The sequence below is a fragment of the Dermacentor variabilis genome, chromosome 1 (assembly GCF_050947875.1).
Source record: "Dermacentor variabilis isolate Ectoservices chromosome 1, ASM5094787v1, whole genome shotgun sequence".
Taxonomy (NCBI): domain Eukaryota; kingdom Metazoa; phylum Arthropoda; class Arachnida; order Ixodida; family Ixodidae; genus Dermacentor; species Dermacentor variabilis.
This window is the reverse complement of record NC_134568.1, coordinates 139,209,048-139,233,662: the sequence shown is the minus strand read 5'-3', so window position 1 is coordinate 139,233,662 and position 24,615 is coordinate 139,209,048. Positions and strand designations below refer to the sequence as shown.

The 24,615-nt window shown below is 44.1% G+C and overlaps 1 protein-coding gene across 1 annotated transcript in view; it reads right to left on the bottom strand.

Moving 5' to 3' along the window:
• Positions 1-15,388, bottom strand: part of LOC142585315 (alcohol dehydrogenase class-3-like) — a 59,814-nt gene extending 44,426 nt beyond the window's left edge. Inside the window, exons 1-2 of the mRNA XM_075695999.1 lie at positions 15,353-15,388; positions 13,264-13,365 (exon numbers count right to left, since the gene is read on the bottom strand). Coding sequence (XP_075552114.1) covers positions 13,264-13,365; positions 15,353-15,388 — 138 coding nt within the window. The remainder of the gene's footprint in view (positions 1-13,263; positions 13,366-15,352) is intronic.
• Between the last annotated feature and the right edge of the window lie 9,227 nt (positions 15,389-24,615).

The window sequence follows — 24,615 nt, the reverse complement described above, 5'->3', positions numbered from 1 at the left end:
GGCAGGCCATATCTGCGTGCCCCCGCTCTCGGGCCTGCATACTGCTTCATTCTGCGTGCTGCCTGGGCAGGGTGCTGCGCAGATACTGAAAGCCGACTCTGGGGCTTTCCCGGAGACCTACGGCGCCTGCGCTTGTTGGTCCGGAAGGGCACATATGGAGGGCCATCCCGGCACCGGATTCACTTCTGAGCAGCAGCTGCGACGAACGAGGACGCATTCTAAGCCTCTGCTGTTTCTTCTGCAGGTTAGTTTTTTATACCTTTCACCGCGTCCTATGTTACTGTTGTTGCGGCCAGCTGCTGCTCACAAGTGTGTCTCTCAATTCCGGTGTGTCTTCCACGATGACCACCAACACTGGACTCGCTAACAAATTGACCATCTGGAAGCGCTGCTAAACAATAGGCTTGTTTCTTTTGTTGACAATCTTGCCGCTCAAATTGTGAACAAGTTTGATGATCAGGGTATCGGCAGCCTCGCTTCTCTAGCTGAAAACGTGCGTTTCATGAGCGAACAGTATGACACCTTCAGAAAGACATTCAGTGAACTGGTGTCCACTAACTTCCAGAATCAAGCGAAAATAAAAATAATCGCCGACATGGAGCAGTACAGCAGGGTGATTAACATCGAAATAAAAGGCGTTCCATCATCAATGGGAGAGGACTGCTTTGCAGTTTTGACGTAGGTCGCCACTACAATTGAGTGCCCAATTCCTTCTGGGGACATGTTGACGTAGTTCATCATGTGGCCAGCAAGATGTCTGATGAGAACGTCATTGTTCATCTTAGTTCACGCGAGAAGAATGAATGAATTTCTTCGTAAGGGTCGTAATGCTCCTCTGTGATGCTCCCAGAGAGGCTTTTCTGGTAGCACAGATATTCCCATTTACATCAACGAACACCACACAGTCAACGACAGAGCCTTGTTCAGCAAAGCTCTTGCACTGAAAAAAAATACAACAAATGGCAGTTTTTATGGACTGAAAACTGCCAGAATAAAGCTCGCAAATCAACCGATAACAGAGTTTTCCGTATATCCTCAGAGGCTGATTTTCGCATCTTCGCGTATACGCGTAGCTCATTGCTACATTTCTTGTCCTATGCATTGATTGCACAATCGTGCCCGAATACTTTTCATCATGTCTGTGTTATCAGCCACCCAAGTTAAACCGTTACTTACATCTTCTAATACCTCTTCATGTTAATACGCCAAGTTTGCGCTAGAACCACGACACCATTTCACCATTGATTGATTCACTTAGTCATTATTTTTCATTTATTTGTGTTTCGGAAACGTGGGGCCCTGTAACGTAAAACTATTGCAATATGTTTTTATTCCAATCTTCTGACGTCAAATTTGCGTAACCGCCGACGCAAGCACCGGGCAGTCACCCGCAGGGTTGTTTGAACAGACCAATCAAACGCTCTCCTCGAGCATAGGAGGTCGCTTTTGTTTGCTTGAAAAACGAATAAGGTCGCCTACACTGAGCGGCTTCTCTTACCTAATTGGCTGACAAGAGGCGAGGAGCATGCTCAAGTGGAAAGGGATTCGATGGGGCCGAGCCACTGCAGTGAAAGTCGATAACCGGATGAAGAGGGTGGTGCCGGCGTCCGCGATTGGTCCGTTTTCCCTTACTTAGCTTACGGTAGCTGGTCGAAAATCACGGCGGCATGCAACGGAAGCTTAAGAATGACGCTAAAACGGATCCTCAGCAAAGAATAGTTGGCAGAACGAGGTCGTAAACGTGCCGAAAGTGCTAGAAAACGTTACACGGCCACGCAAAAAGCTTTATTATAAATAAACCCATGCTCTCCGGCAGGTGTGAGTAGCCAGCGCCTGAGCGATCAGCGGCAGCCATCTTTTATTCCTTTCGGAGCGGGGCAGCCTGCGGCTATTCAGAAGAAAATTTAGTTTTGTTCTGCATATTAATGCGTCTTTAATGCGTACACGTCACTTTGACGCCGTGAGTTTTCGCGGTTTTGTTACGTCGCGTGACAGGCAGGTGAAGTGGGTGCAGCCCGAAAACTTTTGACCAATATAGCCGGGGGCTAATGGCGAAAAGGCGTCGAATCAGGAATAACTATTTTTCTTTTGCGTGGTCAACTCATGCATAATCAGTGTGTGCACGTCATATCAGATGGGGAGCTATCGCGGTTTTCGTGAAGTTGCGTGACAGACAGGTGAAGTGGGGGTGGTCCAAAAAAGTTTTTGACCAATCGCGGAGGGCTGATTACAGAATTGGAATAGAAAAGGTTGGAATAGTTTTACGTTACAGCGCCCATGACTTGATAATACGAATGGTTATTTATACGGTTTTTGTTCATACTACGCAGAATATTGCCACCGTATTTCGGATCGCCGTGGTGGTTTCGTTATATATATTTCACCTCATACTAAGTTTAAGCGTAGGCTTGATCTTTTTCATAATGTAAATCAGTGTGAATCCGTATGGACGGAAACTGACTTACAACCGAATTCTCATAATCGTAGCAGTTTTATTCTCGGTTGTGTTTACCGCTCCCCATCATCTATCCACGATTTTCTGAGCGAACCGTCCACGGTTTTGCAAAAAATTCTCTTGAAAGTAAGCAAGTCCTAATTGTCGGTGATATTAACATTAATTTACTCGACGCCGATAATGGAAGTGTAACAACTTATAAAGACTGTTCTGCTGGTTTCAGACTTAATTGTATCATTAATTACCTCTCCTGCTAGGTGTTATACTCATGGTAACAACACGCTTCTTGACCATGCTCTAATATCGCGCCAACTCCAAATTCTGGTGCCATAGATACACGGATCCAAGAACATTTCTCAATATTTGTCACCTTTCAGGCCAGAATACCTCAGTCCGACCCTTGCTACTTTCCCTCTAATTTTGACCGAGATAGTTTTGTTAATACAATGAATCAATCAATTAATCGTTTATTTTTTCACCTTCACAGAGGTCAAAATGCAGGAAGTGGAGACAAAAAGCTGCTCCGAGGCAAGCTTGACTGGGTCCCCACCCCACTAAAGCAGATATTGATTGGTCTGTAAATAACTCCCTGCATGATCCCGAACAAGCTCTTGAAAATTTTCTTCCCATCTTTATAGGAGACTTTCGCGCTAACGTAACTATCGTCAGATGCAGGAAACATTTCACATTTCCCAGTAACCCTTGGGTAAGTAAAGGTTTATTCACTAGTATGAGAAAAAAAAACCATACAGAAAGTCGAAAAAGAAACCTTTTAACCCTTTGCGGGACAGAGGGACAATAGCGTCCCACTTTTCTCGTAACTTCAAAAAAAAAAAAAAAGAAACCTTGCGGTTCATATTTCGCGGTACTAACTGCACTCAGACTTTTTGTGCTATCTCTCGGTTTGTTTACGAAGCTATTTTTGTATAACTTGTTTATTGCTCAGCAGATGGCAGCATAAAAATTCGCTTTGTTCAAAGCGTTCCAAACGTGCACTCAGCGCGCCTTTTTTTGGCGGATTTTGGCGCTTCAGTGCACAACTTCTGAATGAAGGTTAGTGCCAAAAGTTTATTTCTTATTCTTTATAAATGGAAGACTTATTCTAGCTGTGCCATGCTCCCACCGTTTAGTTGAAAATTTGAGCAATGTGCGGTGCAGTGTGGTTTCAGAGTATATATTTCTAAGCCTAAAGTGCAGGCTAGGTTCCCTGAAGCATAGCGCTTGTCATAGATTTCACAGACACGGGTTTCTTGATATTTGCAACAGTAATTTTTACAGGGAAGTCACTTTCAGTTCAGGAGGCCGTGGAACTCCTGTTCAGCCTTCTGGACGACCCGCTGCAGAGTGATGTAGAAATAAGTAGTGATGGAGAGTTCGTCCCAGCGCGGCGCCTCCATGTAGCGATGAGTCTTGTGATGATCTCCATGAACCATCAACAAGCACAGGAAAGAAGCGTCGGAAGAATTTTTACGTAAAAAAGAAGCCTAAAAGAACGAAAGAGGCGCTTATCCATTCCCCACTCAGACGTCGGTGAAGTGGCAGAAGTAAATGATGACGGCGTGGAGGGTACGCCCGCTCCGTGGACAACCATTTCGCCGACAGTTTGTCGACTTTCCCGTGTGCGCAAGCCACAATATTCTGAGAAGCTGACTGCTTCATCGAAGCCTTTGGAGGCATTTCAGCTGTACTTCTATGATGAAGTTCTGGAGATGATAGTGGTCGAGACGAACCGCTATGCAAAGCAGCGCGCTAGGAAAGGCTGGCGCGAAATCAGTAAAAATGAGCTGAAAGCTTACTTAGGAATGCTTTTGCTCATGAGCGTGAATCCATCACACTACCTATACCTCTACTGGAGCAGCGATCCATTCTTCAATGTCACAGAGGTGTCAAGTGTAATGAGCTTCAAGCGCTTTCAAGCGATTACAAATTCTCTTCACCTCAATAATGATGAAAAAATAAAGCGCAGGGATGAAGAAGGCTTTGATCGGTTAGCCAAAATAACACCACTTGTCGATGCAATGAACCGGCGCTTTCTTTATGAATACAGACCATCCAACCACCAGTCAATTGATGAAAGCATGAGTCGATTCAAAGGCCGTTCTGCGCTGAAACAGTATGCACCGATGAAGCCTATCAAACGAGGATACAAGGTATGGTGCCGTGCTGACTCTGTGACTGGGTATCTTTTTGAATTAAAAATCTACGAGGGGAAGTCTACAGAACGAGACCCCGGTCTTACATTAGGTGATCACGTTGTCCTCTCGCTTTCCAGCAACGTCGAGGAGAACACTGAGCTGTACTTTGACAACTTTTTTAGTTCTACGAGGCTCATGGATGCCCTGTCTGCCAAGAACATTGATGCCGCAGGCACGGTTCGCACCAACCGAGTGAGTGAGTGAGTGAGTGAGTGAGTGAGTGAGTGAGTGAGTGAGTGAGTTAGAACTTTATTTAGGTCCTGAGGGGAAATCAATCCGGCGGCTCCACCCAGGTCGGGGCCGGTAGACAGAGTCCTTCGGCGACGGCCCGGGCCCTCAGGACAGCCTTTAGCTGAGCGATAAGCTCTGTGCTTCTGAGCGCTGAGTCCCAGGAAGACTGGTCGGGAAAGTCCGTGCTCGCATTGGCAGGGCACAGCCAGAGCATATTTTCGAAGTTGTACAAGCGATAAGACCTCCTGAAGGAAGTCATGAACGCACAGCAGCTGAAGAGGGGAGAGTATGTTTGGCGAACAAAGGGGAAGGTATCTGCTTACCAGTGGCGTGACAACCGTAATGTCACAATGCTATCAAACTTCCATGACCCTTCAGAAGTGGTTGAAGTAAAACGAACGCTTTCGAATAGCAGCAAAATAGGCGTGACATGCCCGAAAGTTGTATCGGATCATAACAAGTACATGGGGGGAGTCGATTGCTTTGATCAGAAGCGTAATGCTTACATTGCCGACAGAAGATCCAAAAAGGAATGACACCGGCTATTTTACTATCTATTAGATGCTGCAGTTGTGAATTCTTTTATACAGTACTGCCACAACAACCCTGTGCAGTATTTGTGGTTCCGTTTGATGCTTGGACGAGAATTAATCGGGGGCCAGACATTCAAGTCAAAGAGAGGACCATTAGTTTTCATAAACCAAAAGCGCTGTCGCAAGTTGGGACAGAAGATGACAGGTGTGCCAGAAGAAGTGCGTTTCCGCGGGAACGAACATCATCCCATAAAGATTCCTAGTAGGAGAAGGTGCAGATGGTGTTTAACTAAAGAAAAAGAAGTGAGAACATCATTTGTGTGTCGAAAGTGTGAAGTGCCACTTTGTGCATCTTGTTTTTTCCCGTTCCATGATCAAAACTAATACATTTCTTAACTGTCTGTTCGCACTACATGTTCAAATAAATCACTGTCTTCTGAGCTAATTAGAGGACATGCCCTGTCCTTGCATGTAGCTCGTGGGACGTAGACGTCCCATCCTGAATGACAATATTTATATTTTTACCACTCAACGTTTTTTTCAGTTTTCAGCCTAAATTTACCCGACATAAAAATATTAAAAGAATTGTGCGGGCGACTCTGCAAAGTGAGCGAAATTTAATCTTGTTAAAAAATTCATATAGTCGATTGGGTCAGTGGGACAATAGCGTCCCACATTTTGGGGTGCATTCTCGGGTCAATGGGACAAATATGTCCCACGTTTATTAGGACAATGGGACAATGTAAAATGCTCATTTTTTGTGTTTTAGGTGCAAAAGGTGCTACAGATTCCAGTATGTTCAAATTACATGCAACATGCGCTCACACTTTTTGTCCCACAAAGGGTTAATGTACGCTTAGCTGCACGTTATAAAAATTATTGTAACACTCTGAATTCTGAACTTTCTAAAGAAGTCTAAACGACAGTATAAGGAAAATGAATTCGCAAAGCACAATAACAATCTCTAAAAACAGTCGTAACTTCTTTGCGTTCATGAATTTACCAAAGACCGGTAATGCTGTTGATAAAATAAATCACAATAATAAAACACTTACTGATTTTTCTAGCATAGCAGATTATTTCAGTGACTACTTCTATAACACATAAAACAGCCATCAGATGCACCTCTACTTATCGCATTCACCGCTGCAATAAATCATCTTTTCTCTTTACCGTAGCTGCAGATGAGGTATGCTCCGTGGTATAAGCTCTGAAGAATACTAGCCCTGACTTAGATAATATTTCTGTTTTCAATCTAAAACTTGTTGCCCACTTATTTCTCAAACACCTTGTATTGTAATATTTTTCTAAGTTCGCTTAGAAAGGCTAAGGTTGTTTCTGTACATAAGAAAGGTGAAACGTAGGTGTTTAACTACCGCCTATTTATATTCTCTCGTCGATTAGTAAAGTTGTTGAAAAGTTATTTTGTAAGCGCCGAAATATTTATTTAAAAATAATTTGTTGAAATATTGTCAATTTGATTTTCGCGCTGGCAGTTTTACTAACTTAGCTTTAATATCCCTAACCCACTACATTATTCACTCGCTCGATACTGGTAACTGCGTTGGTTCAATATTTTTGCACTTTACTAAAGCTCTTGATACGATTAATCATAACATACTTTTTACTAAGCTAGAAGCCCTGGGAATTACCTGTCTAGTACTAAAACTCCCAAAAAGTTACCTGCATGATAGAGAGCAAACCGTTTTTTTTTTCAGGAGGTGCTTACTCTCATACTAAAGTTATCGATCAAGGTGTACCACAAGGCGCCATACTAGGTCCCTTACTATTCTCCATTTATATTAATGATTTACCCACATGTCCCAAATGTGCACAGTGCGTACTATACGCAGACTATGCTACCATCTCCTCGCGTGACAAATTTTCAGCAACCTTAAGCTTTAAGCTATACAATGAGCGTGAACAGATTGTTGCGTGGTGTTTCCCCCCCCCCCCCCATAATTTAAATTATCAATCCTAGCTAGCAAAGCTCAATTCATGATTTTCCGAACAAGCAGAAGAATACTCCCTGGCATGCCTGAGATAACTCTAGGTGGTCATCACATTCCCTTCTCCGACTGCACCTGTATCATTGTTGGACATCAAGTTAGATTCTAACCTAAAGCTTTCACAGCACATTAAGCAAAAGCGTACCTTCGGTATTGGAACATTAATCAAATCAAGAGCATATTTTTTTCCAAAGACCCGTTATTAGCATTATACTTTGCTTTCATTCACAATTGCATCAATTACGGCATTGCTTCCTTGGGAAATGCATATTACTGTCAAATGTCGTCTATTCAGCACTTACGAAACCAGGCAATACGGATTATCACTGACAGCGTTTTTTTTTCTTGCGAATGCTGCTCTTTTACTTTGTGAAAACATCCTTGTGACGAGCTAGTTCAGCTATCATCTCACAATTCTGTTTTATGAATTACTTACTAAACAGCTTTCACACGAATTCATTGATTCTAGGTATCTTACTAGTAAGAATAATACCAGCTTTGCACGTAAATCCAATATTGTACTACCTATGGTTCATTCTAACTATGGAAAAATGAGATTGTCATTCACGGCTATAAAACTATGGAATGATTTCCCCAACACCGATAAATCTTGATGATCCTTTTCTGCATTTAAACATGCACTTAAGCTTTTTTACATGTATAACTAAGTTTACATCGTTTATTGTACTACCTTTGCCATTTGTATGTATTGCCAGTATTTTTATGTACATCTGATTGTATACTGACAAATGTATTTCCTTTAATTTTTCTTTGTTGCTTTTTACGCGATTGTGCTTGTTTTATATAGCTCGCTGATTTTTCACACATCTCTACATTGTTATTATTAACCGAGGGTCGCGTTGCAGTCCTTGACTTTGGGACCCTCTTCTGTATATTATCCTTAACCCATTCACTGTATTTAAGAGAGAGAGAGAGAGAGAGGGAGAGAGAGAGGGACATGTTCTGATGCCGCTGCATGATACAGACGGATTTCGTGAACACACGTGTTCAGTAGGAGGTTCTAGCTGCGAAGTATGCTTTGTCGAGCTGTTGTATCAAATGCGGACAATGAGTCAGACGAGCGCGCATGTTCAAGGTGAATGCGGAAACGTTTACACGAAGACCTTTCTGAATGAGTATTTGCAGGTACAAGAATTTAAAAGCGTGACAGCATAGTCGCAGTGCACTGTGTAATTTTTCTTTCTTTTGGTGTTTGCGTACCATCGAAAGACTTATGTAAACTACATGTACTAGATATTAATTGCAAATTTTATTTCTTGTTCCCGTTTACAATGCGATTACATCTAAGACATTTCTCAATTTTAGTGAATTTATGTCGTTTCGCCATTGATGTATAAATTCGAGGAAAGGCAAAGTTTCCCTGAGAGAGTTGGAGGTGAGTTCGATAGGTCTATGACCTAATGCTGATCCCTATCCAAGTTACAGGGACTGAGAGCTCCAGTCGAGCTGTCTAAAAGCAGATTTTTCTCTCACCCATCGCGTCCTGTATTGTAGATGAAAATGAACTTCTGCGTTTTGTGACAGAGACATTCTGCTGCTTGTCTTTACATACAATCAGCGTTGGATATTTCGGAGTGCCAGTCTGTACTAGTTCTGGAAAATCAGGCTGTTATATAGCTGTCACTATAGGGATAAGGATGCCATGGGGGAATCTCAGAAATAGCTTAACCAAACAGCTTAGTCATGCTCTATCGTTACGTGGTGCTGAATGGGAAAACTACCCTATGTCTACTACTTGATTTTCAGGGAAACTGGAAATCGACACTCATTCACGGGAGGTATGGAGAGTGAAAGTAAGCAATCAACACAACCCCTTTATTGATCGGGTAGCACTGCACGATTAAGGTCGTGCATCATCATCATAATCATCACCATCATCATCATCATCATCATCATCCTTTTCCTCCTCCTCTTATTTTATGTCCGCTGCAGGATGAAGGCGATCTCCAATTACCCCTGTCCCTGCGCCACCCTCCAATTACCCTGCGCCAACCGATTCCAACTATAGTGCCCGCGAATTTCCTAATTTCATCACCCTACCTAGTCTTCCGCCGTCCTCCGCTTCCCTTCTCTTGGCCCCCATTCTTTAACCCTAATGGTCCACCGGTTATCTATCCTACGCATTACATGACCTGCCCAGCTCCATTTTTTCTGTTAGTGTCAATTAGAATATCAGCTATCCTCATTTGCTCTCTGATCCACACCACTCTCTTCCTGTCCCTTAACGTTACACCTAACATTCTTCGTTCCATCGCTCCTTGCGCGGTTCTTAACTTGTTCTCAAACTTCTTTGTCAGTCTCCACGTTTCTGCCCCATATGTCAGCACTGGTAAAATGCACTGATTGTACACCTTTCTTTTTAATGATAATGGTAAGCTTCCAGTCAGGATCTGACAATGTCTGCCGAATGCGCTCCAACCCATTTTTATTCTTCTCCTGATCAGGGTCCCCTGTGGGTAACTGACTTAGGTAAACATACTCCTTCACAGGCTTTAGAGGCTGACTGGCGATCCTGAACTCTTGTCCTCTTGCCCGGCTATTGATCATTATCTTTGTCTTCTGCATATTAATTTTCAACTCCACTCTTATACTCTCTCTGTTAAGATCCTCAATCATTTGTTGTAACTCGTCCCCAGTGTTACTGAACAGGACAATGTCATCGGCAAATCGAAGGTTGCCGAGTTATTCGCCATTCATCCTTACGCCTAAGTCTTCTCAGTTTAATAGCTTGAATACTTCTTCCAAGCACGCAGTGAATGGAATCAGAGAGATTGTGTCTCCTTGTCTGATCCCTTTCCTTATAGGTATCTTCCTACTTTTCTTGTGGAGAATTAAGGTAGCTGTGGAATTTCTGTAGGTACTTTCAAAGATATTAACGTAAGCGTCCTGTACTCCTTGATTATGTAATGCCTCTATGACTGCTCGTATCTCTACTGAATCAAATGCCTTCTCGTAATCTATGAAAGCCATAGAGAGGCTGATTGTACTCTGTGGATTTCTCGATTATCTGATTAATGACATGTAAGTGATCCATTGTAGAGTATCCCTGCCTAAAGTCAGCTTGTTCCCTTGGTTGACTAAAGTCCAGGATTGCTCTTATACTATGGGAAATTATCTTGGTGAATATTTTATATAACACTGTGAGTAAGCTAGTGGGTCTATAATTTTTCAATTCTTTAACGTCTCCCTTTTTGTGTATTAGTAAAATGTTTACATTCTTCCAGTTATCTGGGAGACTTGAATTCGATAGACACTTCGTATAGAAAGCCGCCAGTTTTTTCAAGCAATATGTCGCCATCTTTGGTTAAATCGATCGTTATTCCATCTTCTCCTGCCGCTTTCCCCGTTTCATGTCTTGCAAGGTCCTTCTAACCTCATCGCTAGTTATTGAAGGTGTTTCTGCAACCAGTTCATAACTGCTTCGAATGGACTTATTGTGGCTCCTCTGGGTACTGTACAAGTCAGTACAGAATTCTTCCGCTGCTTTTACTATACCTTCGAGATTGCTGATGATATTACGCTGCTTACCTTTCAGTGTATACATCTTGGTTTGTCCTGTGTTGTCCTATGTCAAGTTACCTTTAGTTAGTTATTAGTTATTTTAGTTATTTTTGACGGCTTCCTCAGTCTTTCTCACGTTATAATTTCGAATATCACTTATTTTCTCCTTGTTGATCAGTTTTGACAGTTCCGCGAATTCTATCTTATCTCTTGAGTTGGACACTTTCATTCTTTGTCGTTTCTTTATTAGGTCCTTTGTTATTTGGGAGAGCTTGCCTACTAGTGCCTTGGTGCCTTGCTTCCCACTTCAGTTGCTGCCTCTGAAGCAGCATAGTTATGGTTTCATTCATTACATCTATGCCATCTTCATCTCTCTGTTCTAAGGCTGCATATTTGTTTGCAAGTACCAGCCGCAATTTGTCTGCTTTTACCCTTACTGCATCTATATTGGCCTGTTTCTTCTTGACGAATTTTACTCTTTCTCTCTCCAAATTGAGGTGAATCCTAGCCCTCACTAACCTATGACCACTGCACTTTACCCCACCTAACACTTCTACATCCTGGACTATGCTGGGATCGGCAGAAAGTATGAAATCAATTTTTCTTGTTTCATCGTTATAGGGCTTTTCCAGGTCCAATTTCTGTTGCTACGCTTCCTGAAGAAGGTGTTCATTATTCGCAGCTTATTCCTTTCTGCGAATTCTACCAGAATCTCTCCTCTAGCGTTCCTAGAATCGACGCCGCAGTTGCGAATTGCTTGTTCACCAGCCTGCTTTTTCCCCACTTTTACAATGAAGTCGCCCGTTACTACAGTATACTGAGTTTACACTTTTCTCATCGCTAATTCAACATCTGCATAAAACTGATCTACTTCATCATCATCATGACTGGATGTTGTAGCGTAGGCTTGTACTAGTTTTAATCTATACCTCTTACTAAGTTTGATTACGACTTCAGCTACCCTCTCATTAATGCTGTAGAATTCGTCAAGGTTGCCCGATATGTCCTTATGGATTAGGGATACCTACCCCGTTTTGCTTTTTATCTGGGAGACCTCTATAGCAGAGGACACGGCCGTTATATAGTCAGCACTATATAGGCCTCTCCAGTTCTCCTAATATCACTAAGGCCAATGATGTTCTAAACAATACCTGATAGTTCCTCAAAAAGTCCTGCTAAGCTAGCCTCGCTCGACAGAGGTTCATGTGTGTGTTAAAGGTTGCCAGGGTCAATTTCCATTGGCAGCCTGTCTGGGTCTAGATATTCTTAACATGCTCTGCTGCCTTACATGTCTGACCGCCGCCTTGGTCGGGTGCTCCGCAGCTGCTTGGGACTGAGGGCCATTGGTTGATCGAATTAGTCATTTGGGAGGGAGTGGCCGAATACTGCACCAGGGAGGTCAATTCCTGTTCTGGTGAGGGAGTGTCTTTTGTTGAAGCTTAGTGGATCTTCCTAATTTGGTTGTACCAGGATTAGTATAGCCGCACTCGCTCTAGGCATCTTTTGCCGGTGTCAGGCGCCACACCAAGCCTGGAGAGGTAGTGCACTACAGGAAGTGAAATTCGAGCTTACCTTCGTCAGATTAAAAAAAAGAAAGAAAAAAAAACTTTTTTTTGTACACGAGGATTCGAACTTCTGACTATGGCAACCGAGCAACCGACATGGCTGTCAGATAATCCTGTAGGCAGCGAGGCTACCTTATCGCGGAGAAGTCCCGCCCAGAGGTCATTATATGCCTAAAGGATCCCTTGATTTATCTGCCATTGGTACAATGTAGTGTCATTTCCCAGTGATCCTAACATCGTGTCACTGTCATGAAAAAAAGACCAGGATCATCACAGGTACAATGGCAAAAGACGACTCCAAGTGAATGTCCCACTCATTTTTGATTGTTCGATTCCAATAAAAAAAAAAGACCGCTCGGGACGCGTTATGCTCGAGATATTGCAAAGAATCGTAATTCTCAAATTCTCAACTGTCCACAGCACACGATTGTCTGTGCTATACGTATATGCGACAGACTTCATGCTAAAGGCGGCGCGCATTCAACGCGCACACTTTTTTTTTTTGTCATTGCGTTCACATATACGTTGAAAATATTCAAAACTAATGATTTTATACATTTTTAACGTTTATTTTTTCAAATATGTATTCCCAGTGCGCTAGAAGTTTCCGTCTCGTCGGAAGTGCTTCTCGTTCGTCCCATTAAGCTACTTGACTACAATGTGTCGCTATAGCTAAGTATGCACGATCGCATCCAAGCGATCGCATCCAGATGAAGGATGCGAGCGACGCGCCCGCATGCCGTGAGTGCTTACCTTGACGCGCACTTCTCCCTGTCTGGGCAACCCCACCTCGACGGTCTCGATGCTCAGAGGCTCCGAGGGCTCCCAGGCAACGGCCGCCCGGCAGTAGATGGGCTGCGCGCCGTGTGAAAACGAAGCAGGCTCGCTTTGCCGTGAGCTTACTCGGCGAAGCTCTCAGCGTGCAGGAGGCCGTGTGCGAGCTTAGGCGCGCGCTTTCAATGCCACCAGGACGCTTGGCTCGACCGCAACGGTGACAAGTACCAACACCGCCATATGTATCAACACACAATCATAAACCCACGGTCTGTATGCGTAATTTTCCCGAAAGCGTATTAAGTGCTTATCATTTCTGCGTTTCGATTAAATAGAACCGATAATTTTCCCTATGCTTTTCCTGGCTTCGTGTAGTTTGCAACTAGCGTCAACTCGAACCCCACAGTGCCCCTTATTCTTCTCGAACCTTACTTAAGGCGCTCCTCGCGCTCCCCCTTCCGTTGTGCAAGAGCGTTGGAAAAGCTAACGCTCTAAAGTCACTGTACAGCGCACGTACCTCGGTACGATTTATCAGATGCGAAAACATTTAGTCGGGGCGCACAAATGCCACGTTTTGAGGCGAGAGAAGCTAAAGCCAATCGAGATTTCTTTTTATATTTATTTATTTAGCAGTGCGAGAACTGTCGTCAAAGGATGCCGATGGAGACTGAGGCTAGAAATTCATATCGATCTCGCCTCTTGTGCCTTCAGCGTAGCACGCGGTTCGCGGTGGAAGCTCGACATTGCTACAGCGTATCTTTGTTCTTTGTATGGAGAGAATGTCGGGAGCCTCTAGGTGCAGCCGTGCCTGCATGCATCACAGCACGTGCCCTATGTGAGTCCTACCGAGCCCCAGTATGGCCGAGATGGTTGCGGTATATCTCGCCGAAGCCGACAAATGTACTATGTACGAGGATATGGCACGTGAAAAACTTGAGTTAGAACGGGTAGCATTTATTGTGGATGAGCCACTGTTCAGTCCCGTTCTGAGTGGAGGGTGTCCAATGGCGTTGTGGGATAATTATAATATAAAAACTAAACATGTTTTGACTGTTTCCACGCTCCCTGCCGGGAGACGCCGCGGGCTATGTCGCGACAATGGCCGATACTAAAGTTTCTGGATAGACGGAAAGAAAAAGAATAGAAAATGCACGTACTAGATCGGAAACCATTGCCTTGTCAGACAGCCGTGCAGTAGCCATGCGTGGAACCGTAAATATCATGCGAAGCTCGCAAGTTGCACTTTGGACAGCCAGCTTTCTTCTGTTCACCGACAGACTGAACAAATTTTGCCGCTTTCAGAAAAACGGCAAACGATATTTTCTGTTAAAGTAAGCCCTCTCTGTAATACGTTAGGTTCCCAGAGCATATGTCAATAAATAAAATAAATAAACAACGGGGTGTAAAACTCGAATACACACCCACACCGACACAAACACACACACACACACACACACACACACACACACACACACACACACACACACACACACACACACACACACACACACACACACACACAAAAAAAAAAAAAAAAAAACAGACTCCTTTTCTGACACTTACTGACTGATACCTATAAAGGGCGTTCATCCTATTTGCAGACGAGCGTTGAAACAACGATTTACTTTTGTTTACGGTCGATTTACGCTCGACGCTCGCACCGGCTTGGTGCGAGCGTCGAGCGCCTGTGGGCGTGGCAGATCGTTCGCTCATAACCACGTCGTATAAGACGAAACCAGATTTGGAAGTGTTGCGCCAGCGTTTCGTCAACGACAACAAGCGTACATGCGGCAGCGACACATGCTCTCTAACTGCTTTCGACGACGCAGTCCTCGCGGAACTTCGTATGACCTCTGCGGAAAGCCATCTCAGCGCACGCGTCAGCGAGGATAATACTTGAACTTTTCTGAAATGCGGACAGCACCATCTCCTCGGCAGTGTTTCTGCCTCTCGCGTTACGCTTGCCTGATTGGAACCGCTTCGGTGTATACAACCGCGCCAGCGATGACGGCTTTCGACAGTGGCGTACGTGAGTGCACAGGCGCCAAATTGACGCGGCTGGGCTCACCATGCCTTGCGTGGCGTCGATTGGGTCCATAGACATGGTTGGGCCGGTGTATTAGCGGTCGCTTGAGCTTCGCACAGAGGAAAATGAGCAGCTTAGCCTTCGTCTTCTTTTGTTTTTCTCCTCCGTGACGATAGTCTCTCAGCGGACACGAGGCAAAAGATGAAGTGTACCTGGAACATTTCATTGCATATCACGGCCTATACGTGAAAAAAAAAATTACGCACTGCATGGTTAGTAAGAAAAACGAACTCAATTAGGCAACTATAACGAAAATTAAGAAGAAAAAGTGAAGCCGGGCGAACCATTGTGAGGCCGAATTCGAAGACCTGTGTCATGCATCTCAACCCGCTCCGTTACGCTAAGGGCGCGAAAGTAGAGGAACAACCATAAAGCCGAAATGTCAGACGGGAAAGGGACATAACAGTTTATATGAACGACTCGAGTCTAAGTTCCCTTTCAAGGCAAGGTGGCTACGTCGGAAGTGCCGTTTTGCAGAGAGAGATATACCAGCAGGAAAGGTATACATAGGCATATCTTCCGGGAAGGTCAAGCGGGGCACTCGCCCCCCTCCCCCACTGTCAAAAGTGGGGGGGGGGGTGCAAAGTACGTTATCCCCCTCCTTTTTTTTTTAAAGCGGCCACTTTCGGCTGCACGCTGGAAACTCCAGCAAAACTATTGCTGAAGCTAAATGTTCTTTCTCAATAAAGTAATGCTTTCCTTTGCTACGCATCCTCTGCTTGGACAGCGAGGATTGTATTTTGTGCCTTCTCGGAAAGCCCTGTAACGGAGGACGCGCGGTATTCGCCATACACGCTACCCTTGCGGAGAACGCCTGGCGCTGGGCAGTTGCCGCCCTAACAAACTGTCAGCGTGCGCAACTTGCATCGTGCCCGGTTTTTTGGGACCGCTATATCCGTATTCGAAATCACAGTCAGCGGGCAACATTTAAGCGAAGGGGAAGCCCGGATAAAGTATTATAATCAGCCGCGCCCAACGACTAGTGTGTCTTACGGCATGAAATCGTCGGATTATCGAATGCTGTAACCTTTTAATCTCTGTTCAGAGATAGCCTACATAACGCTGCAGTCTCAGTAGCTTATCGCCATCAAAGATCCAATCAAACCTCTTACACGTATTTCTCACGTAGCAGTTCTGCGGAAATCCGCAAGGTGGAGAGAAGTAATTAATAAAGGAAAAATCAGACGGAAATCAGATGGGTTTCCTTTGTAGCAATTGCTACGAACGGGTGGATGTCTGATTTTCCCTTTATTAATTACTTCTCTCCACCTTGCGGGTTTACACCGAACTACTACGTCAAACACTTGCCTTTGCTTCGTGTTGTCGACAAATTCGACTTCGCCGTGCCATCTGCTAGCCGCCTGGTTAGCTCAGATGGTAGAGCGGCTGCCCCGGAAAGGCGGTGGTCCCGGGTTCGAGTCCCGCACCTGGTGAATTTTTTTCTTCAGCTCTGAGGCTTTTCTTTCGAGGAACCCGTATGGGTTTCCTTTGTAGCAATTGCTACGAACGGGTGGATGGGATGTCTGATTTCCCTTTATTAACGTATAACTGTGGTATTACATTTTGTAGTCACGACTTATCGTGGATAGCCTCGTAAAAATGACCTTGGTCGAACGTGCAGAGCCATTTGAATACCAATAGAACATTGACTTAAATTTTTTCTAAGGCATGGGTGACTTCCGAATTCCATGATTTCATTTTCAGACTGTTTCTAAATAAATGATACACTATTACTTGTTTCCTGGCAGGAGCAAGAACAGCAGATATTTCGTGTTGTGAAAAAATGAGGGCCACTTTTTGGTGCCGTGTAGCGAAAATTTGCACTGTGTATGTTGCTTATGTGCTTTGAAAACAGTTACTGAATAGTCGCTTTCTCCCAATTTTTATGTATTATAAACGACATTTAGTTGTTTTCCCCCGGTATCCTCGGTAAAATATGCGGGGAACGGTATTTATATTTATTCGAAGTATGAAGCAATGTTCTGAGTGACGGGCGATATATGTTTATTCTGTGTAGGTTCATTGCAGCCTTTGCAGAAACTTACTCATTGAAGCATTCCAGGGTGTCATACTGCCACTAATCAAAATGTTTACCAGACTCCTAAGACAATAGCACTAGGGATGGTTGAAATTACGTGAAAATAAACAGAATTTTAAACGCAATGCGTTGGGACGCTGTTCAGTTTCCTGTTTTTAAATGCAAGTACGGCCGATATATAATTAAACCTCGTTTTTTCATGTGTTATTGCGCATAATACGAGATTCTTAGTTTGTTTCTCCGGTTTACTCGGTTAGCTAAACAAGGTATCTTGTTTATATCTGGGAAATAAGGGCATGGTATGGCCAATGTGTAGGCAATGTTCCAAAAGGCTGGGTTAAATGCGCAGTTACCAGTATGCAAGTGGTCCACAGCGTTATTAATCTGTTTTACGAGCAGTGAAAAACTTAGACGGCTGCGCTGGCATAACTACAACTGAGGTCAAATTTTGCGACCATAAAGGGAACAATACGCCAAGTCTATGTGCAACGGTAAATGCGTGTTGTTGAAACACAGCGTTAAAGAAATTGTAAGCAAGTGTTTGAAAGTACCACGCCGCTGCTATTAGGTTTCCTAATGTCTCAAGAGAAATCAACCATGCGTTTCAGATATATTATACTTTGAAGGAATAAGCAGCATATAAAGTGCAATGTGTCGCATAGTTTTAACGTTTCTGGCTTATTTAAAAGCGTTACGAATAATTATTCAACCCTCATCTTTCTTTCTTTTTACTTTTTCATACGTGATATATTAGTCTCGCCTGGTGTCCTCACTGCACTAAAGGAGACAGCTTCGTTATGTTTCGTGACTGTAAGGACAAGTTAATGGGTGATGTGCAGGTGAAGCTCAAAATAGATCGGTAATTGGGACTTTCGCAATAAATTACGCATGGTAGCACTCTGGAGTGTTATGAGCGTGTCTAACGAGCGGGGAAGAAATGAGCCTGCTGTCCTGGTAGAACTATGAAATCCACCAAGACTAAATTGAGCGAGAACTGGTGGTACGTTATCAAAACTATCTGTGCGAAGTTAAATGTGTTGTTATTAAACACAGCCTTTGTAAAAAAATTTTTAATCAAGTGTTAGAGCGTGTGATATGGCCACTATCAGCTTTGCTTCCCAGTGTTCCGACATAGCTGTATAGGTTTCGACTGGTTTATATTTTGTGTAAACGGGAGGGGGGACATGGTAACCATGGTAACTGCAATGTGCGAAAAAAATTTTACGATCTTGGTCCATTTAGAAGCGTTGTAAATAATTACTGAGCCGTCGCTTTTCTTTCCCTATCTTCAGGCGCCGTAACATGTTCCGACTTGGTTTCAGCGATGTCCTCGGTGAACTAAAGATGACATTTTTTTTATATTTGACGAAAATAAGGAGCGCGTTATGGGCAATATGTAGGTAAACTTCAAAGACAAGGGACTAATTATGATATTTGCAGTAAATTACGCATGCAAGCGATCCGGAGCTTCTTGAATGTGTTTTGCGAATAAAGAATTCATCCCGTTGCCCTCTGAGGACAGGGAACTCTATCGACATCAAATCTAGCGGAAAGTGAAGGGGGGGGGAGAGCAGGGAGGGAGGGAGGACACCATGGTAAATGTTATTGCGAAGTAACGTGTGTGTTGATGGTTTACTGGCTTTTTAAACTCCCTACAAGAAGTGCTCCAAAGCATTACATGCGGGCAAGTTTTCAAGCGGAACCGTACGTCATATATGTATAAGGGCAACTTCTAAAAGTACGCTATATAATTAGAAGAAACTGAAGCTTTTATTGCAACTGTTTGAAAGAAACAGCTTCGCTGGAAATCGGGTTGTAATTCTCCAAGGTCGCTCCCATCGGCTGTCTTTTTTTCTTGTGAATATTGCAAGTAAATAATGCTGATTGTACTTCGTTGCGTATAACCTCAAGAATACTATTACCAAAACTAGCGATACATTTATGCTGTAGACTTAAACCCGAAGGACCATTCCCTGTTTAATTATTAAAATTGTTAGTAGCAAATGTGCATTTTTCGTGTGCGCTGTACTGCTTCTACTGCATGGGCGGGATCTGGGACCTCTGTGAGGCACTCATTACCTTTTGTCCCTGTGTCATCTTGAGATTTTATAGAAGCAAGAAATAAATGCAAGTTCAAACAATATTTGGGCCCCCATGGTTCACCATATGGGACTGATATTTGTCTGCTAAATATAAATATAGATGACAAGCATTTACAGTCCAGGCTCTCTCACTTATTCTAAAAGCAATTCGCAAAAAAAAAGTATATATATATATATATATATATATATATATATATATATATATATATATATATATATATAGAGAGAGAGAGAGAGAGAGAGAGAGAGAGAGAAAGAGAGAGAGAGATCCCACGAGCGTAGGTAGCTCTTCCGCTGTGGAGTGGGTGGTCTACTCAGTCCAGGAGTCCAGCGGCCTTAGCTGCCCTTCTCGCGCAGTTGACCAGGTTGAGCTGGTCCGTCGAGTCTGAGCTGGACAGCGCTGCCTCCCATTGCCGTGTGGTTGGGTGTGTTATGGGGGGGAGCTGTGGTGTGCTTGCGCAAGTCCATACCATGTGGTAAAGCGTTGCGCATTGATCGCATGCTGTGGGCATTTATAGGAATACAGCACAGGGTGTATGGCGTGGTAGAGACTCAAGTGAGGATATGTGTTTGTTTGCAGTTTTCGCCATATTACGGCTTCCTCTCGCGTCAGAGCATTATGAGGCGGTGGTAGTGTTCTTCGTAAAAGGCGATAGTCTTGTAGGATCATTGACAACTGACGATGGCGATTCTTCGGCAACAGCTATAGGGTACAGACAGACAAAAAAGCGCCGTAAAATCTTTTAATTCAGTGAAGTTAAACTGTCTTAAAATCCGTGATGAAATACGTTGCTATTAGACTTGACAGTTTTCAGCAGTGCACATTTTCGCAGCGCAGATACAATGTTAACAGCAATGTATTTCGTCGTGAATTTCGAGTCTCGAAACTGGTGATAGCACTTGGTTATGGTTTTTGGTACTGGTCACTTTATTTATACAATAACCACATGCCTCCTAATGTTAACGACATTAAAAAAAAAAGAAGAAGCGGAGATGGAGAAGGAGAGAGAAGAAACATCTTTATTTGTGAAAGATATAGAAAACAATCAAAGGTGTAAAGCTAAATGAGGATAGGCCTCACAAAATCTTGCCACGACATCACAGACTATTCGCACTTCTAAACATTAATTGTAATATATACCTACAAGGCGCAAAGGAAGTCACTGAGGAAAGAAATATTACATACAAATTTGAATTATCTTTTTCATTGACTGGATGAAAAAAAAAATATGTGAATGTATCTGACGTGAGAAGAAAAAAATATACAATGAAATTAGGATGTCCAACCGCAATTCAGAAGAAAAATAAAAGCTACCTAACATTCTGTTTGAACAAAACACAACATTTAACAACCTATGAAATGTGCTGTTAGGTTTATTATTAATTGCAACTACAGTTCTAGTGCGCCTACGATGAATCTTGGTGATTGATACTTTCGATCATTTTGTTATCATATCCGTATTTTTTTTAATTAAACGGAGACAGTCATCGCTGAAACAATGACCTGTCGCAGTGGCTATGGCATTCTAGCTGCTGAGCACGAGGTCGCGGACGATTACCGGCCGCGGTGGCCGCATATTTCGACGGGAACGAAATGCAGTAAAGCTCGCGTACGTACGTATACGTGCACGTTAAAGAACCTCGGGTGGTCAAAAGTAATCCGAAGCCCTGCTAAACCTCATGAAATCAACCAGCTGATCGAAACACTGTCCGCCTCTCGATCTGACCGAAAGAAGGATATATTTTCTGTGTAGAGGGTACGAAAGTAATAGCTAGAACAACGGAGAAAGACTGCGGCTGGTAAGAAAGTAATTTTCATATTTCGTACGCTTAACTCGATCGTTAGGCGATGCGCGATATATGCTCTTCAATGGCGAGTACCACGTGGCTGAAACTACATGCTCAAACAAGCCCGTTCTGGCCTAAACAAATTCATTCCCTTTTGATTCATCGGTCAAGTTTAGGGACAGCCCAGCAGTAAGTGTCAGTGTCCAATATTAGTACAGTTCCTGTTTATGCATAAAAGTCGGGCAGCTGCACTTGCAAGAAGCGGTCCTTTCTATAGCAAGAACTTGCACGATCGATGCTACACACATAGCATAGCAGCTTGCGCTTTAGCAATTTTTCGATAAGTGAGATTCCATTTAGCCGACGTTCAATCTTCGGCATTTTTATTGCCTTTTTGACGCGCAGAGAGTATATCGTCTCATATAAATGATTTCGCTTTTCTCTTGCGAGAACTCTCGCCTCTAGGTTACATCGCGCCACTGAACACGGAAGGCATTCATCCAAATGAACTTCACACTTCATTTTCTCCTCTGTAGTAAGCACTGTCGGATCCAGAGGGGGAACCCCTTTTCTCCCCTTCTCCTTTGAGGATACCCTACTCGTCCCTGAAAGAACATGCCGAAGGCTTGTGCAGGTCGTCTTATTTCAAAATTTCAAAATACTGCAGGCAGCAATGCTGCTCTAGCAGGAGAGGGTTACACCAAGTGCAATGACAAAGATTTCACAAAGGAATCTACATTTGCACTTGAAGGGGTGGTTGAGATAAAAGGAAAAGTAGCAAGCGCCGACTACATCTGCAGCTTCCATGAAGTTCTTTCTCTCTGTCTTCAGGGGGTGGTGCCGCAGCCAGTTTGAGAAGCGCACATATATAGTTCTTCAGAGCTCGTCTGTGCATGGAGCGTGTTATGACTGAAGGACGTCGGGTACGGATTCCATGCGCATCTTACATAATAAACTCCTCGACATACTCAGCAGAGCAGAAAATACGAGGATGCAAGAAACTTAAAAAAATCACCGCGCAAGCACTCCGTACAGGTGCTTAACCAGCGAAGCTGAAACGTGCGGCTCGGTGTTTATCATTGGGTTAATCCCGACAGTTCATTAAACGACGGCTTGGTAAGCTGCCGGATCCTCGGTACGCAGTTGCTGCTTGCGCTCGGCTGCACGAGCCTGTTCTTGTGCCCGGACTGCAGCATCGGCACAGCGTAGACGAGCTCGTTTCCGATTCTGCTCGCGGCGTTGCTGATCGAAAGCTGCCTGCTCCTCAGGAGTACGTAAGACACATGGCCTACCCACTTCGGAGCCGGAGAGAAACTGCTGCGCGCGCGCTCGGCTGCGACGGAGAGTGACGACGTTACCACTGGCGCAGCTAACCCAACGCCACCTAGATAGCACAAGGCCTTTACACTCCAATCCATGACGTGATGTTACCTGGCCCGACTGCCATATGATCTAATGGGGATGCTTCCGAGTAGGCAGTAGGGATTTTGACGTCACCGCTTTCATCACGCCAGCCTTGTCAAATGAAATTTCGGGTCAGGTAGCGTGACGTCATGGATCAAAATAAACGAAGTAAACAGGCCTTGTGCTATCTAGGTGGTGTTGGCTAATCGCGCGCCTCTTTCTCTTTCTTTTTCGCGCAAGCGCATGGGGTTGCGCCGGAGGAGTTTTCGGCGTACAAGCGACCGACAGGCAGACGGAGGGACGAATCGGCAAGCCATGTACAGCTTCGCTGTAAAAAGGTGCCACGGGTTCTGACAGACTCAGCCTTAGAAACGGGTGTGTGGCATTGTCTAGCTGGCGCGTGAGCATGGCAGCCCCAGACTAGGTGCCGGGTTGTTGGTGTGATGACTTCGTGTCAAATGGAACTGCGGGTATAGCAACATGCTGGCTGCTTATATTATGCTCTGGCCACGGTGGCTATGGCTTTGATGACGATGTAACTGCACATCTCTCCAGCACGTCGAGGCTAAGGGAGAAGTCCGCCAAGGTAAATATACCTGGTAGCGAAGCTTCCATAGGAGCCTATACGTTCAAAACAGAGTGTTGATGCTATCGTCGGACGCCAAGCCCGTCGGCCGGCGCAGTCGCACGAAAACAACTACACAATTATCTGGCGGTCGTAACTCACTACTTGCGACTGAACAGATTAAGAAGCGATGAAGCTACCCGCGTCACCAAATTCAGACAAACTTCGACAAGCAAGAAAGCACAAACTGTGAGGGAGGCGTATTTCAACAGGTGAACTTTACGAGTGCACCTTTCTGCTCATTTCAAGACGTGCATTGCATTCCGAGTGATAGTGGCGTGCGTCAACGCCCCCTGTAACGATGGGCGCTGAAAAGAATTATCAATAATAATAAAATTAAATAAACGTGTGTTTTCTTAACTCGACACGGATATATAAAATTGACCAGGAACTTTATTTTCGTTGAATGAATCTAACTGGCGTCTCGCTTGAATTAAAAAAAAAACACTTCTTTTCTTTCCCAATGTTTGTTCCCTCCAAACATAGTCGCGCTTCAATCGCTGTTCCCATAACCTCCCCTTGCTGATGTAAGTGACAATATGTACTGAACCGCTTTTCGCCCGAAGCTTCGCGACATATTTGGATCGACCTTGAGTCAGCCTGTAGGCGACGGAGAAAGACCTAGGCCCCCAGGGTGAATTCTTGAGGCATAAGACAAACGTAAAGTTCAGTGACATCAATAAGGAGCGGCGCAAGGAGGAAAGGTGGTGCTGTTAATTCCACCCCATACTTTGAAGAACTCTTTAACGGCCCTGTGTCCTGCGTTTGGAGTCCAGCGTGGAACGCCGTTCAGCAAAATGAACTTCGAACCATGGATACCAAACCACGCAAGCCTTCCATGTGGCGCAAGGAAGTTACTGAACTAATTGAATTTGTCAAGGTAAAATACGTAGAAAAATCGCAAAGTACGACTTACATACAACCTACAGACATGATAGCATCGGACTGTAATTTGAACATACGAGAAAACATAATCCTCTTAGGCGAAAACTAAAAAAAAACACACACACACACACACACACAAGCCCCTTTTCGAGCGTTTCTAGCATTCATAGAGCGGGCATGGCCTCCGAGATATGCGCGCGCTGGCGCGCGCAAATCTAGAAGGTCATAAAGTCACGCGCCCGGTTTCCTTGCAACACCTCCAGATGGCAGATATCAAGTATAGAAAGCAGACCGTTATATGTGGCCTTTTTAGACATTACAGGAGCGTAGGACAACGTAAACCTCAACATTTTGTGGGATATTCTGGAAGGGGAAGGCTTTTGACGATTGTCTGCAGCTTTTG